General features: G+C 40.2%; 1 protein-coding gene across 1 annotated transcript in view; it reads right to left on the bottom strand.

Moving 5' to 3' along the window:
* The window catches only part of htr7c (5-hydroxytryptamine (serotonin) receptor 7c), a 58,835-nt gene extending 44,460 nt beyond the window's left edge, over positions 1 to 14,375 (bottom strand). Inside the window, exon 1 of the mRNA XM_034228395.1 lies at positions 13,566 to 14,375. Within this exon, the coding sequence (XP_034084286.1) occupies positions 13,566 to 14,053 (488 nt within the window). The 5' untranslated portion in view covers positions 14,054 to 14,375. The remainder of the gene's footprint in view (positions 1 to 13,565) is intronic.
* Positions 14,376 to 16,018: the final 1,643 nt, after the last annotated feature.

Genomic DNA, 16,018 nt, shown 5'->3' with positions numbered 1-16,018 from the left:
AACGGGAGATTACAAAAGGATGGGAAAGGTTGAATAAAGGAAAAGGAAAAATGCATGTGTCCACAACATTAACATTGTGCACCAGGGTTTAGTTCAACATAACTTACCTTCTAGACTAGAGTGGTAGGCACTTACATGTTATTGATTGTTTGAATTATAGGATCAAATATGATGGTGGATGAGTGACAAATGTCCCGTGGGAGGTGAGGAGGAGAAATGTTTGGTCATGAAATGAAACTGTGTGTTCCATTTGACAACTTCTGACAGTAATAAAGTGGGTAATTTACATTTTCAGTGAAATATAATTAGCGTTCAGTTACTGTGAGTGATTGACTCGAGCTCTCATGAACCGCCCATGTTTGCTTTTCAGAGATATTTCTGAATTATCAGAGTAAAAAATAAATTTAATTTTTTTAAAGATTTTGGATTCCTTGTCCTAAACAACAACAACAATGTTCTCTTTCTTATACTAAGATAGACAGAAGAAGCTTTTTACCCTTTGTACTTCTGCATTTAACAAGAAGCGAGTTGAAATCTGATAAGCATGGTATCTTCTGTTAGACGAAATTGAAGCATACCATGATTGACCGTGTGCTGTAGCTGCTATTTGACAACAAGCCAGAGCTAAATATATCTGTGTTTAATGAACCAACAACAAGAAGAATGATAGCTTGCATGTTGAATTTCTCAAGATATCAAGAGATCAGTCACTTAAATACACTTGCAAAGACTGTAACTCCATGACTCTAGTAACAATATTTAAGAAGAATTGAACCATCTTAAAGTCAAGCAACATTAAAAAAATCCCAGCCATCATTTTATCTCTCCTCCTTTTTGACTTTCTGTTTTCAGACATCCCATTCCCCTTTGAATGAGCTCATTCCCAGACACACCATGCTACCTGACCACACGATCAGTAGAAAATATGTCTCACAAGTCAAACAGACAGTCAGACAGGACAGAAACTGAGCTGCGGTCGACAGTACCAGCGGCACTTATCAATGATTAACTTGTGAATTGCCTTCCTCCCAGCATTTTGAAATAATGGTGCTCTGAATTTTTTTTTATTGACAGCAGTTTGCTCTGGAAGAAGTGCATATTTACAGGAAGTTGGATGTGGTAAATTCAAATATAGTTTCCGCTATAAGGGGACAGTGGTTTGTTTTGTATGAAACAGATAGTGACAATAAAAGTGTCTCTTGAGGGTTTCTGAACTATGTCCCCTGAAAGTGAGCCGGGCCTTTTTTGTAATAGCCAAACGCTTTTACTGCAACTTCCTTGTCAATCGGTGATGTCATGTATGCCCAAAAAACACTTTCCCATTGACTTACATTGGGAATGAGACGTTTGTAAATTAGCCGATATTTGTTTAACTTAATCAACTATGCAGTACGAACACTTTATAAAGCCCTTATTTAAATCACAAGGGTCTAAAAGTTGTACAATGCACTAAAAGCCGAATCCAGAGTTATTTTCTCTCGATTGATTTGAGTGAGTAGAGATCGCCCAATATGCTGTGGACTGGAGGATTAAGGAAATGTTGGCTTTATGCACCACTGAGCAACTTTCATAGGCTTGAATAGATTTCCGCCTCCAACGCTGTATCCAGTTCTCTTTATACATCCATGCTCTAAACTCTCTTAAAATATAGCACTCTCTGGGAACTGGTTGTGATCACAAGACTTCACTGTAAATCTAAAAAAACACCCACAAATTCAGCCTTCCTCTACAAGCATGAAGTGCTTTTAATCTGATCCCACGAGCCAAGCAGCGAGGTCCAATCCTCCACATTTCATCGAAGTGGCCGACAAGTGGGAAGTGGAAAGTGCCTGAGAGAGTGGAGCTCAGGCGTCACATCGTATTACCTGAGGAACCGTCAGCTAGGTCAACTCATCTGTGTCTGCTTCTCTGCACTAACTGTCTCTCGTGGGACAAACCTACGCGCCGAAATATTGTCAGGCGTTGAGGATGGGTCATCGTGTGAGCTGTGTGTGAACTCAGCTCATCATTTACACACCAGTTGGCAGAAAGCATGTGAAGGCTGCGGGTAATCCTGCTGTCATCTAAAGGCTGCCGCTACAGGCTGATTTCCTCCCTCAAATCCCTGGCAGAAGCTTACGGGTGTGATCACACCTTCACTGTAAAAGTTTACTTTCCTGTTATGTGATATTTCTCTCGACCTATATCCCATCGGGTTTCCACAAGTTCACGAATAGTTAAACCAGGATATATTCGGTTGGCAACTTTTGCTAAGCTCTTCTATCTCTTTGGCACTAGATGTCTACATAAAAAGGGCTACCATCTCTTACCCCTATTGTGAATAAATCATTCATCTTTCACTATTGAATTATTGAACATACAACATATGACTCTCAGTGAAGGTAAAAACTGACGGTAGCCAAAAGGCATGCTAACTTTTTGTGGGCTTTGCTGAAAGTGCATGCTGGGTTATCTTTTGAAACTGCTTTCATATATAATGTCTCTTATATTCACTTCCCTCCACTCAGACGGGACTCTTCTGCTGTGTTTTTGCATGGGTCAATGCCGTCGTGTGTGAAGTGCAATCTACTCTCTTGAATCTCCACTTAAAGAGTCTGGAGGTGTTGAATGGGTAGTCATCCATAAGCATGGCTTTCACAGCCATAAATCCACATTTGCACACACAGTACAAAATCAATACCACAGAAGAGAATTGTACAGATCTTTTGACGAGACCAAAGCCACAGAACAGGTAACCTTTTCGCCAAGTTTATCAATAGCTTGCTGTTATTCTGGTGGGAAAAGGTTACTAGAGTACATTTTAAAAGTGACTTTAATGCAGATTTATCCGGCATATTGCAAGGAGGAATAGGTCGGACATTTAGATTGTGAATTCATGTCGGATTATTTTGTTTGTTTACTTTATTCATTAAAGTGAAATATTATTCAAACAGTTGAAAAGTAATTTCCCCTTCCATTTGGATCATAATGGATTTTTAAATAGGGTTGGGTGCAAAGCAGATGCAGATGATATCAATGTATCAGGCAACAGAGATTTGATCCCATATGGTTTACCCCATGATATCTATCTGTTTGATATTTCTGGGTGTATTAGGGACTGGTGGGAACTGATGCGAATCAATGAGCAGGGATTAATTTATTTCATATGATTGTTATACGAAGTACGTTGATTTGGCATTCAAGATTAAAAAAAAATGTATACAGAAAAGTCTCTTTAATACTTTTCCAATTTCTCAGTTAAATTTCCACATTGATTCAATGTATCGTCTGTATTTGTCTTGTGTTTTGAGAGGACATATCATTCTCATGTTCAGGTTCATATTAGTATGTAGTGTCTCTACTTTAAAGAGTCCTCTCCTGCTGATGTTCAGGTGTATATCAGTATGTAGTGTCTCTACTTTAAAGAGTCCTCTCCTGCTGATGTCCAGGTGTATATCAGTATGTAGTGTCTCTACTTTAAAGAGTCCTCTCCTGCTGATGTTCAGGTGTATATCAGTATGTAGTGTCTCTACTTTAAAGAGTCCTCTCCTGCTGATGTTCAGGTGTATATCAGTATGTAGTGTCTCTACTTTAAAGAGTCCTCTCCTGCTGATGTTCAGGTGTATATCAGTATGTAGTGTCTCTACTTTAAAGAGTCCTCTCCTGCTGATGTTCAGGTGTATATCAGTATGTAGTGTCTCTACTTTAAAGAGTCCTCTCCTGCTGATGTCCAGGTGTATATCAGTATGTAGTGTCTCTACTTTAAAGAGTCCTCTCCTGCTGATGTTCAGGTGTATATCAGTATGTAGTGTCTCTACTTTAAAGAGTCCTCTCCTGCTGATGTTCAGGTGTATATCAGTATGTAGTGTCTCTACTTTAAAGAGTCCTCTCCTGCTGATGTTCAGGTGTATATCAGTATGTAGTGTCTCTACTTTAAAGAGTCCTCTCCTGCTGATGTTCAGGCGTATATCAGTATGTAGTGTCTCTACTTTAAAGAGTCCTCTCCTGCTGATGTTCAGGTGTATATCAGTATGTAGTGTCTCTACTTTAAAGAGTCCTCTCCTGCTGATGTTCAGGTGTTATATCAGTATGTAGTGTCTCTACTTTAAAGAGTCCTCTCCTGCTGATGTTCAGGTGTATATCAGTATGTAGTGTCTCTACTTTAAAGAGTCCTCTCCTGCTGATGTTCAGGTGTATATCAGTATGTAGTGTCTCTACTTTAAAGAGTCCTCTCCTGCTGATGTTCAGGTGTATATCAGTATGTAGGGTCTCTACTTTAAAGAGTCATCTCCTGCTGATGTTCAGGTGTATATCAGTATGTAGTGTCTCTACTTTAAAGAGTCCTCTCCTGCTGATGTTCAGATGTATATCAGTGTGTAGTGTCTCTACTTTAAAGAGTCCTCTCCTGCTGATGTTCAGGTGTATATCAGTATGTAGTGTCTCTACTTTAAAGAGTCCTCTCCTGCTGATGTTCAGATGTATATCAGTGTGTAGTGTCTCTACTTTAAAGAGTCCTCTCCTGCTGATGTTCAGGTGTATATCAGTATGTAGTGTCTCTACTTTAAAGAGTCCTCTCCTGCTGATGTTCAGGTGTATATCAGCATGTAGTGTCTCTACTTTAAAGAGTCCTCTCCTGCTGATGTTCAGGTGTATATCAGCATGTAGTGTCTCTACTTTAAAGAGTCCTCTCCTGCTGATGTTCAGGTGTATATCAGTATGTAGTGTCTCTACTTTAAAGAGTCCTCTCCTGCTGATGTTCAGGTGTATATCAGTATGTAGTGTCTCTACATGTCTCCATGCGTTAATGTTCAAAAAGCTCTTAATTCTTCTCATACTGCCTGTGCTGCAGCACCTCTTTTCACCCTCTGTCTGAAACCAGAGAAGTCTGCTCTGATTGGTTAGCTGGCCGGCTCTGTTGTGATTGGTCAACCTCTTAGAGATGTCCCGCTTCTTAGCCTATCACGTACAATGTGTTGGGGCACTAATGCATAACATTAACACCAACATCATATGAACCTTTGGACTTATATTTGGATATTCAAAACTGTTCATATATGCAAACAACTTCACCTGTTGTTTATATTTGATTATATACTGTTACTTACATTCTTTATTTTATATTCTTATTTGTACTTGTGTGAACTCTTACCTGATTCTGATAAATCTTCATATGTTTTAGATTATATTGCTCTACACTTTGAATTTGCCCCAGGACCCCAAAAGGTTTAATTTGGCGCTGATTAGATTTGTGTTAAAGTGGAGGCTGAATGTCAGAGAGTGTGTATTCCACCAGGATGATAGCAGTTTCTCTGAGACTATGAAAGCCTGTCAGGTCCCTGCAGGATCATAAACTCATTGGTCCCTCACACCAGGGACCACTCATCCAGCGCCACATTGTCCATATTGACATATACATATAAGAAGCCCTCTGCAAATCTGAAAGAGCACAGAGAGACAATCAATATCCCTCTGCACCATATGCCTCAGGGGAAAAATAACATCTGCAGCCCTCCCTACTGTACGGTTTAAAATGTAAAATGCATGTCCTTGGGAATCTTTAAATGACAGTGAGATAGCCCTAATTACAGCTAACCATGTGTCTAATTGGCAATTCCCATCCTAATGAATTATCTCTATGACTCCCGTTGTGAATCATAAACCAAACAAGCACTGAATCTGAATTTAAACGAGTCTGTTTTCATGGAGATTACAGAACAGTCTATGTGGGGATGAAACTATTCCAAAACTAAAGTCAACATTATTTGAAATTCTCAGTCGATAAGCAGTTGTAGAAAGTAACTAAGTACATTTACTCAAGTACAGTACTTAAGTTCAATTGTTAGTACTTGCTTACTTGAGTATTTCCATTTTAAGGTACTTTGTACTTCTACTCCAGTACAGTTCAGAGGTAAATGGTGTACTTTATTTAACACCTTTAGTTACTTCACAGATGTGGATGAATGATGTGAAATATAACCAAGTGTTAAATCAGACTTTAGTTCCACCTGGAGTAAATCCACCAGCTACCCTGCAGTATACAAAGTCATTCAAACTAGCTGCACCTTCACCAGCTTTGAGAACACTTTCATGATCAATCATTATAAAACACATCATATATATTATTCTGAAATGGACCAATCTGCACAACGACTACTTTTACTGTCGCTACTTTCACTATATTTTGATGATAATACTTTTATACTTTTACTTGAGGAACATTTTTGAATGCAGGACTTTTACTGTAACAGAGTATTCCTACACTCTGGTACTTCTACTTTTACTCTAGTACAATATCTGAGTACTTCTAGTTTTACTCAATTACATGATCTGAGTACTTCTACTTTTACTTAAGTACAAGATCTGAGTACTTCTAATTTGACTCAAGTACAAGATCTGAGTACTTCTACTTTTATTTAAGTACAAGATCTGAGTACTTCTACTCATACCCTTGCCACACGAGGACTATAACGGTCGTATCTGCTACAGTTCACTATCAGATAGACGGTTCGGCCACACGAGGCCGACACGGAAACGCAGAAAACGATAACGGGTCCCAAGGTGGGTAGATCTGCAAAAGAAACGCTCTGGGGGGGCAAACAGCTCCGTGTTTACGCCTATACGATCATGTCCTGATAACGATGATGCAATAGCCCCACCTCTCCTGCTCAGAGATCAGCTGCTGGGCTCTCAGAAGAGGGGGAGGAAAAGAGAGGCTCCGTGTTTTATTCTTATATGATTATATAGAGTCGTTATTCATTTGTTTTAAAGCTCAATAGATAACAAAGAAGACCTTTGACCGGCACTTTTCTAATTTTGTCCGGAAGATTTCAACTTTAACGGACATGTTAACTGAAACTCTGCTGCACGGTCCCCTTGTCCCTTGGAAGAGGCGGAGAGGTGGGTGTTTTTCATCTGCTGGTGGACTACCGGAGAGATTTACAGCCTCGGGGTGGGAGAAAAAGAGCCAGAGCGTCCACAGCGGAGAATAAACAGAAGGGCAACCATGGCAACCATGTGCGGGAAGTCTTCTTCGCTGCTTTTGTGGCAGACTACAGCGCCACTTACAGGCCTGGCATATGTACTACAGCGTCTCCAGCGCTTTCGAGCGGTCTCGTGTGAACGGACACGTTTCTGGTGCCTGTTGCGTGTGGACGGAATTCTTTTTTGATAACGATTGCGGTCCGTTATCGTTTTTGTCCTTGTGTGGCAAGGGCATTATACTCAAGATCTGAGTACTTATACTCAATATCTGAGTACTTCTGAGTACCCCTGTGTCTAGAAGCAGTATGAGACAGTAAAGTTAATGCAGAATCATTTTGTTTAGTGGGTGTTCACTTTTTATTTGATTTAAACACCTACTCTGTCTTTTCAGTCACGCTCGCTCACAGGTGGGTGCGTTTGACCTGTCTGAGTATTTGAACAAATCTCTTAGTCATCACAGACAATGGCCATGACACAATCCCACAACCTCTCCTCCACCGGAATAAACAGAGGCTGGTTTAACACATTGATGTTATTCATTATTTTAGATATTTATAGATGTAGATCTAGGAGGGTGTAGCAGATTGCGAAGTGATTGTCAAACAGGTAAAAACTCCAGCGATAGCAGTGTATAGAACAGCACTGATTACACTTTTCATTAGAGGATAATGTTAACTCGTCAAATTGAACAAGGTAAAATGTAGGTTGGTCTATTCAACAATAGGCCAACTACTTCTTGGTTATCACATTACTTTTAACAAACCATCCATCCATCTTCTCCCGCTTATCCGTGGTCGGGTCTCGGGGTAGCAGTTCCAGCAGAGAGCCCCACACGTTCCTTTCCCTGGCGACATCAACCAGCTCTGACTGGGGGATCCCAAGGCGCTCCCAAGCCAGCGAAGAGATATAATCCCTCCACCTGGTCCTAGGTCTACCCCTCGGTCTCTTCCCAGCTGGACGTGCCTGGAAGGGAAGGGAGGCGCCCAGGTGGCATCCTAACTAGGTGCCCAAACCACCTCAACTGGCTCCTTTCGACGCGAAGTCCCTCCCGGATGACTGAACTTCTCACCTTATCCCTAAGGGAGACACCAGCCACCCTGCGGAGAAAACCCATCTCGGCCGCTTGTATCTGCGATCTCGTTCTTTCGGTCATGACCCATCCTTCATGACCATAGGTGAGGGTAGGATGAAAATGGCCCGGTAGACAGAGAGCTTTGCCTTCTGGCTCAACAAACCATTCAACCATTATTAATGTTTTAGCTTATATAATACCTTTCACTATTTTAACTATTATTACTGTTCCTATTAGCTATCTTTCAATAGCTCATGACTTTTCTTTTGGCTAACTGTCTTAACTGTTTAAAAGCTGTTGTTTTAGCTATAGGCTATGTATACTGTATATAAATATATATGTAATGATACTTCTAGCCATAGACAGTAGTATGCTTCTAGCTTTCTTTTTTAACCATATATTCCTTAAGTTACAATTTGTTTTTACTTTACTTCAAATATTGTTGCATTACTTTTGACAATTTAAACATTTTTCCAATACTTTTAGCTTATAATTTTCTATTGATATTACTTTTTTAGCTAATTATTTCAACCATTAAGTCATTACGTTTAGCCCCTGGTTTAAACTTCTATTATTGGTTGCTAAATGGTTTCTACACACTCTTGTAAAACTCCAACATGTCGTTTTCAGGTGTGTTACAGTTGACATAATGTTAATATGAGGATATAATTTAAATTCTCTTTTCCCTTGTGTTTGTGAATTTGGCCTGCGTTGTCTGAGGTATAAGATATATAATGTTTTAAAATAAGATTGACAAATTGTGTTTGTTAGCCTTTCTTGGAGTGGATATAACATAATTGTTTTCCCTTGTGTTTGTGAATATGGCCTGAGTAGTCTAGACTCTACAGAAATGCTTTAATATAAGACTTAGTTTTTCAGCCTTCCTTGGGGAGTTGCCACAGACGTAAATCTATCCGTCCATTGTCAATAACATGACCTCTGTGACCTCTGTGACCTAACCCTTTGTCCAACCAGCTCAAAACACATTCTCAATTACACTATATCACACAATGATACCCGGGATCCACTTCCTCCCATAATTTCATTATCTTCCTCAGGAACACTTAACTCCCTCGTGCTCCACAGTGCTTCAACATTCATATAAATAATGCACTGAGGGAACAACACCTGATTGGCAAGATGGAGGATTAATCAGATCACCAATACTCCAATGAGCCCCCTATCTTCATTATGGCTACTGAGGCAGAACAATGATCAATTGACTCTTAATTGAGTTCATATTATAGTGGGAGCACTGGAAATATCAGAATGAGCTCTGGCATTATAAACCCAGCCGCTTTTAATCAAACTATTCATATCTTACACTGCACTGTAACTCTTATTCATGTATTTTACACCTGTGTTATTCTATATTAGCTTATTTGCACCAATCTGTCTTCATTCAAATCTCAAATCAAAACTCACCTCGTCAGAACTGCTTTTAATCTCTTATTATCGTTGTGTTTTATATATTTTAAGTGTGTTGTTTGTATGAGTTTCAGCATGTAAAGTGTCTTTGATTACCATGAGAAGCGCTCCATAAATCAAATGTATTCTTATTATTATATTTTAAACGCAAAGACAATATATTTTATTGTGTTTGCTGTTAAATGACTGTTTTTAAATACCGTTTTATAATCTGATTCTGCTGAACTGACTCTTAAAGCCCTTGACGGTTTTTATTTTTTGCAAAGCACTTTGAATTGCCTTGTGTTGAAAGATGCTGTCTAAATAAACTTGCCTCGCCTTGAGATAGTGGAAGTGGATCTTGATGAATGAAGGGATGGGTGTTTACTTTTCCCATTTTGAATAAGGAATGTAATGCAACACACTGTTGGGAAATTGGGAACTAACTTGAATGAATAATTTACTTCAAAATCTGCTCAAAGATTGTAGGTCTGTGAGAGACTTTATGAATCAGCCGACCATAACAACATCATCTCTAACCCCAACCATGTTGTCGGAGCCAAAATTATTGTTTTGCCATTGCTTATTATTTCTATTATTATCTTCACACTACAAAAACTCAAAATCTTGCCAAGTATCTTTGTCTAATATCTAGTATCTAATTTCTAATATGTGCTCCCTCTCTCTGTTTCTTATCTATATCTAATAGAACTGCTCGGGTCTTGATAGATTGAGTGGGGAAGTTCATGAGATCTTTCTAGAGGGTTATCAAGAATAACTTTTATCCAATGACCTTTTCCCTCTCTGTCTGTGTCTGTGTATTCTCTTGTTCCGATTAACCCAGCCAAATCTTTTTTCTTGTTTTGTATCTATATCTACGCCGGGATCCGGAGTCGAGGCTGATCCTCTTGCTGTAGTCCTGTGTCTTGGATCCTCTATCCTGAGTTCTGGATTAAGTCGTGGACTTCGGGTCGTGGCTGAACCTGTCTCTGCGGTCCTGCCTTGGGTCTCGTCATGCTGCTTCCCTGATGGCTTCCACAGGATTGTAGCTGACATCCTCGTGGATTCATCTTCTTATTACAGACACATGCATTTCCTAACATTCGGTCTATATGCTGTAAAATGTATTATCTCTTCGATTTACACACGGCATCTATTGCACGTCTGTCCGTCCTGGGAGAGGGATCTCTCCTCTGTTGCTCTCCCTGAGGTTTCTCCCATGTTCCCTTTAAACTGTGGGTTTTCTCTGGAAGTGTTTCCTTATACGATGTGAGGGTCTAAGGACAGAGGGTCTAAGGACAGAGGTTGTCGTTTTTCTCATACTGATATTCTGAACAATCTGTGCTGTTGTATTTGCTGTAAAGTGTCTCTACTGTAGGCTATTTTTATTATATGTACAGCACTTTGGCTCGACCAAAAATCGTTTATAAATGTGCTATATAAATAAAACTTGATTTGATTTGATTAGTCAGAATATGTCTCTACACCTGATATAAGACACAATAACTTCAGAAGTAACACCGCAGTGAGATATAGGGTCTTGTTTTTAGACAATGCATCATCTTGTTAAGTCAAACAAATCTTATTTTGAGTCGTATCTCAGATGAAACACATATTTTTTAACTAACATCAGAAAACAGAACACTTTGGAGCATGTGCGGCTTATATTGTAACACAACATTTCCTGATTCTGGTCAAATATAGTTCAAAATGAGTTCTCCAGCTAATTACAAGATGTGATTTATCTAAATATCCCTTCTTATTTCAAGACATCTAACCAAGCTAATGTTCACTTGTTCTATTGGCAGATTGTTACTTATTTGAAGTGAAAACACCAAGTTTTCCTAATTGTTTCACTTGTTTTTGGAGCAGCTTTTCTTCCAGTGTATTTATGTTTGCACCTCGTTTAATTCTTATTGGTTATCACTTCCGGCAATTGTCACGTGAGTGTGGTTTATTGGTATTTAGCTGACCTGTTGGATGCCGGTTTTGGGTGTATGACAAAGAGGAGAGGGTGAATTGCTCCGGAGTTAGATATTGTTTGTTTTTCTGTCGTTATTACAACACCAAGAACTCTAAATGACTACGGTAGGGGTGTCAAAACTACGGCACGGCGGCCAAATGTGGCCCGCGGGACATTTTGAATCGGCCCTCAGCAAACTCAAAAAGTATAATGGAATACGGCCCACAAATGAAACGTGAGCTTTTCTTGTATTGTACTTCTTAAATATATCTGTAAGCATATATTACACCTTAGTATTCATGTGACAATAAGCCCCATTTACAATAAATTCAGTCAATTCAATTTGAAAATATGTTCTAACAAATCTAAGTCAATAAGAAAAAAGCCCAATAACTTATACATAACAACCTTGAAATATACCCTTCATATTTCCTCTTATGATAATCAATCTGGGGCTCCTGTTGTGCTGAGGGGTGAGCTGCTAACAAATTAAATGAAACTCTCTGGAGAGCTGGGGCTGTTGTATCAAGCATAATTGACCTACATTTGATTGATTTTGCTAACTTATAACGCATCACAGTGAAGAGCAAGTTTTAGCCTCTCAGCGGCATAACTCATGGGGAGTTTTTGCCGCTACACATGTCCTTAACAGTGAATATGAATTGTTACCATCTAACCGGAGATACAGGGTCCCACGATTCAATAAAGTGAGACTGAAGCTGTGTGTGTAAAATGAAGGACGAAGGTGAATTATGTTTCAAAGTCAGAGCAGCTGTAAGGTCCATGGGCGAGATCAAGCGTAATTACAAGAAACACAGCTCATCGTCCGGTCAGGGAAATTAATTAAGCATGATTTAAATTCATCACAGTCTGCGTATCCACTGGTAATGGAGCTGTGTCCTCTTTGTGGAAGCAACAACATCTAGGCATCTTTATGTGGAGGTTGTTCATACCTGCATTCTTTAATACATCCCTTTTTTGGTTGTTTTTTATGTCTATCTCTTTGTTGTATGAATGTCTTTGAGGTCATGTTGGATCTTATCGTTGTCAGTTATCGTCTTTATGTTAATTTTGTGTGTCTTTTTGTTTTGTTATGGTCAGTTAGCATCTATCTGAAGTCATGTTGTGTCCCTGTGCTCAGTTTCTGTTGCTTTGTAGTGGTGTTGCATCTCCTAGAGGTCATTTACTATTTCAGATTTTCCTGAATCACAGTCTGCGTATTCATTTTCTGTTAATGGAGCTGTGTCCTCTTTGTGAAAGCAACAACATAGACATCTATATGTGGATGTTGTTCATATCTTCCTGGTCGAATGTACTTATTGTAAGTCGCTTTGGATTAAAGCGTCAGCTAAATGCAATGTAATGTAATGTAATATCAATCTTTTGTGGTTTTAACCGCACAGAGGAATAATGGATCATGTGGAGTGATGTATTTAGACATCATTCCCTGGCACAAAAACAAATGCATTACTGTGTTTGGTACTTTAACTGTTTCTGCTCCTACTTCGAGCTGCTTATAACACAGCTTTAATCTCAGGGTACATGTGCCATGGTGGTTCCAGACCAATTGTTCTGCAGGTGGCCATGCTGGGGCCAGTTATTGATGAGAAATTGGGCACATTTAATGCTGGACAAGGGCTCAAAAACAGTGTTAACATTTTTAACATTTCAGTAAAGTCATAGCGCACAAAAAATAAACTAAAAATACCATTATTGTTTTCTGACTTTGTAACGATTTTTGTTTCGTTACTTACCTTATCTTTGACCTAAATGCAGTTTTACAGCACAGTATCAGTTGCTACACTATGGTTTCAGATTACCCTATGTTTGTACTCCTGACTCTTTTATGGTGTTTTATTGTATTGTTTTTATTGTATTTGTACTATCTTTTGGTTGTATTTCACGTTCTATAATGTCTTTTATACTTTTCTGTAATTTGTATTATCTTTTACACTGTCATTAATGTTGTTTCTTGTCATATTGGGCTTTATAAATAAACGTTGAATTAATTTCATTTGAAAATTCAATTCACTTTTGGAGGGGGGCCACAGGGGGGTCCAAGCACAGAGTTACCCCCCTAGAACCGCCCATGCTTCATGCGTAATGTTGTTACCAGTGCAAATTGACAGGCTTTCTCTAGTTGCTATAACTTTGCCAACTTACCTATCGACGCTGATCACACACAGGGTCATGATGGAGGCAGTGCAGCACATTACATCCATTGCGATGAAGATGTTGCAGAACACCTCTCCAAAAAGCCACTTCCCCCCGGTGAGGTCTGTCACTATCACAAAGGGCATCACCACGATGGCTACGGACAGGTCGGCCACTGCCAGAGAAACCAGAAGGTAGTTTGAAGGTTGCCTCAGCTTCTTCACCACGCACACCGCGATCACCACCAGCGTGTTGCCCATAACGGTGACCGCTGTGATGATGGCCAGCATCACCCCGATGATGATCTTCTCCGGACGCCCGAAATCCTGCAGCTGTTCCCCGCAAGACTCGTTCCACATGGCCGTGGGACCGACGGTGGTGAAGGCGTCGTACAGAAGGTGCAGAGAGCCATTGATAACTTCGGAAATGTCCTCCTTCTTGGTAAAAGTGAACTCAATTCCCGAAGTATTGAACATCACGACGACGTTATCCCGCATGGGTAGCAAGGGACGCCTCGCAAGTGCACTCCAATTACGCGCATATTTGGATGAGTGGAACCTGGTGCCTGTCCAGCGGTGTTAGACCGAGGCTGTTGCAGCAGCTGCTCCACATCGCAGTTGCCACAACTCACTGAGACGTCTTGGCTGTTTAAGAATGAGCTGCATACTCCATCCCTACAGGGAAATCCAAAACTATATTTATTTTTTTTAAAGTTACACCATCAAATCATAGCTGCTCCCGATGTGCTTGTTTCCCGAGCTCAGTAACCGGACAAATGAGGAGTATTTGGGGAGTTGCGCTGTGCAAACCGCACCTATCCATGTGACGCATCACTGAGGCGCACAGCCCACAGACTGGAGAGGAAGCATGAAGGACACGGCAGAGGTTTCAAAGTGGAGCTCCAAGCGTGCAAAAGCATGAATAATTGCATGTTTTTTTTGTACATTCTGGCACAGGATTTAGTCTCCAAACTCACCACCTGACAACTCAATTTAGAATATAGTCATCTTACAAAAACAGTTACATGATGTTTATTTTTTCTGTGCAATCGTATCATTTTACGTTATATTACCACAAGTATCTCACACCATATACCACTATATATCTCCTCCTCCTTTTTGGACACATAGGGCCTAGTAAATGTTACATGTGACAGACGGGGCGGACTGGCCATCGGGACGTTCGGGACGAATCCCGATGGGCCGGTACTGAAGTGGGCCGGTCGGACGATGTGGGCCGGCCGGTAACCGGCAGGGCTCGACATTAAATGGCCCGCTGGCCCGGAAGCACTATTTAGACACCCCGGGCCAGCATAACGTACTTTCCACTTGCCCGCTCGGGCCACTAAAAATATTGCTTTAAAAAAATTGTCCTGTGGTATTGGTATTTTGACAAGCAATTTAGTTAAATTGTTTCGTTTATCAACGCTACAACATAGCGTTCCGTGAGTCGGTTGTCATTGTTGGGTGAAAAGCAAACAGCTGTTTGCTGCGGAGCGCAGCGGGAGCAGGCTCCCGTGAGCGAGAGCGCGCTCCTTCACTACAGACTATCGCGCCACCTAACCATTCGCCAAATGTTTTTAATACCAGCGGTAACCGGCCAAGCGCCGTGCAAAAAACAATCTTCAAATAAAAGAAAGTCACCGGAGGAGTTAAAGGAGAGTGACAGGGAGTATGAGAAGAAGAGGGAGAGAAAGTTTCAGCCAGCTTGATCGATGGAGTTGGCTGCAGTGACGCGTCCTAAAACCCTTTTATAATCTATCGATTAGATTTATGATTCGAAAATTATAAAAGTAGGGTAGACATGTGGAGATTATCCGGCTGAACAAAACATGCATTTATCAAACAGGTTTGTTTTCCACAGACCTTATTTCCAGCTATTTTCCAAAACCCTTGTCGAGGGAACCAGCAGCTTACTTCCTGGTTTTATGACGCGTCACTGGCTGCACCAATATGATGCCAATATAAACAAGGTCTTCTGTCGGCTCTGTACATCAATGCCGACCTATGCTGACAAGTAAGTGAAGAGTAGACAATATAAAGGTATTGGCGAAATGTCCCAGCAGTTTAGGATAATGAAGGTTCTAATCAAATCAATTACATAGCCATTACATGTCTAACTCCTAATGACAGGAAGGCAGAAAGTGCATTATACAAATAATAATAGGCTACTCATAATAATAGCAGACATTTTTTAACAATGACCACAATATCATTATTTTAATAAACCAAATATGAACAATTGAGGGAAATGAGGAAGAACCAACCCAGTCTCATAAAAAAACGTGTAATAACTACGTTGGTCCACAACGTAGGACGTAGTATTTCTACAAAAACGCCTCTGAAATTGTAAGATCCCTACGTTTTTTTCACCATTCATTCCAATGGCTGGCGTCTATGTCACGTGATCTTCACATTTCTCCCTGCAGAAAAAAAAAACATGGCCGAACTTCGTTTTATTCT

The sequence above is a fragment of the Gymnodraco acuticeps genome, unplaced genomic scaffold (genome assembly GCF_902827175.1).
Source record: "Gymnodraco acuticeps unplaced genomic scaffold, fGymAcu1.1, whole genome shotgun sequence".
Lineage (NCBI taxonomy): Eukaryota > Metazoa > Chordata > Actinopteri > Perciformes > Bathydraconidae > Gymnodraco > Gymnodraco acuticeps.
This window is presented reverse-complemented; position numbering and strand designations above follow the sequence as displayed.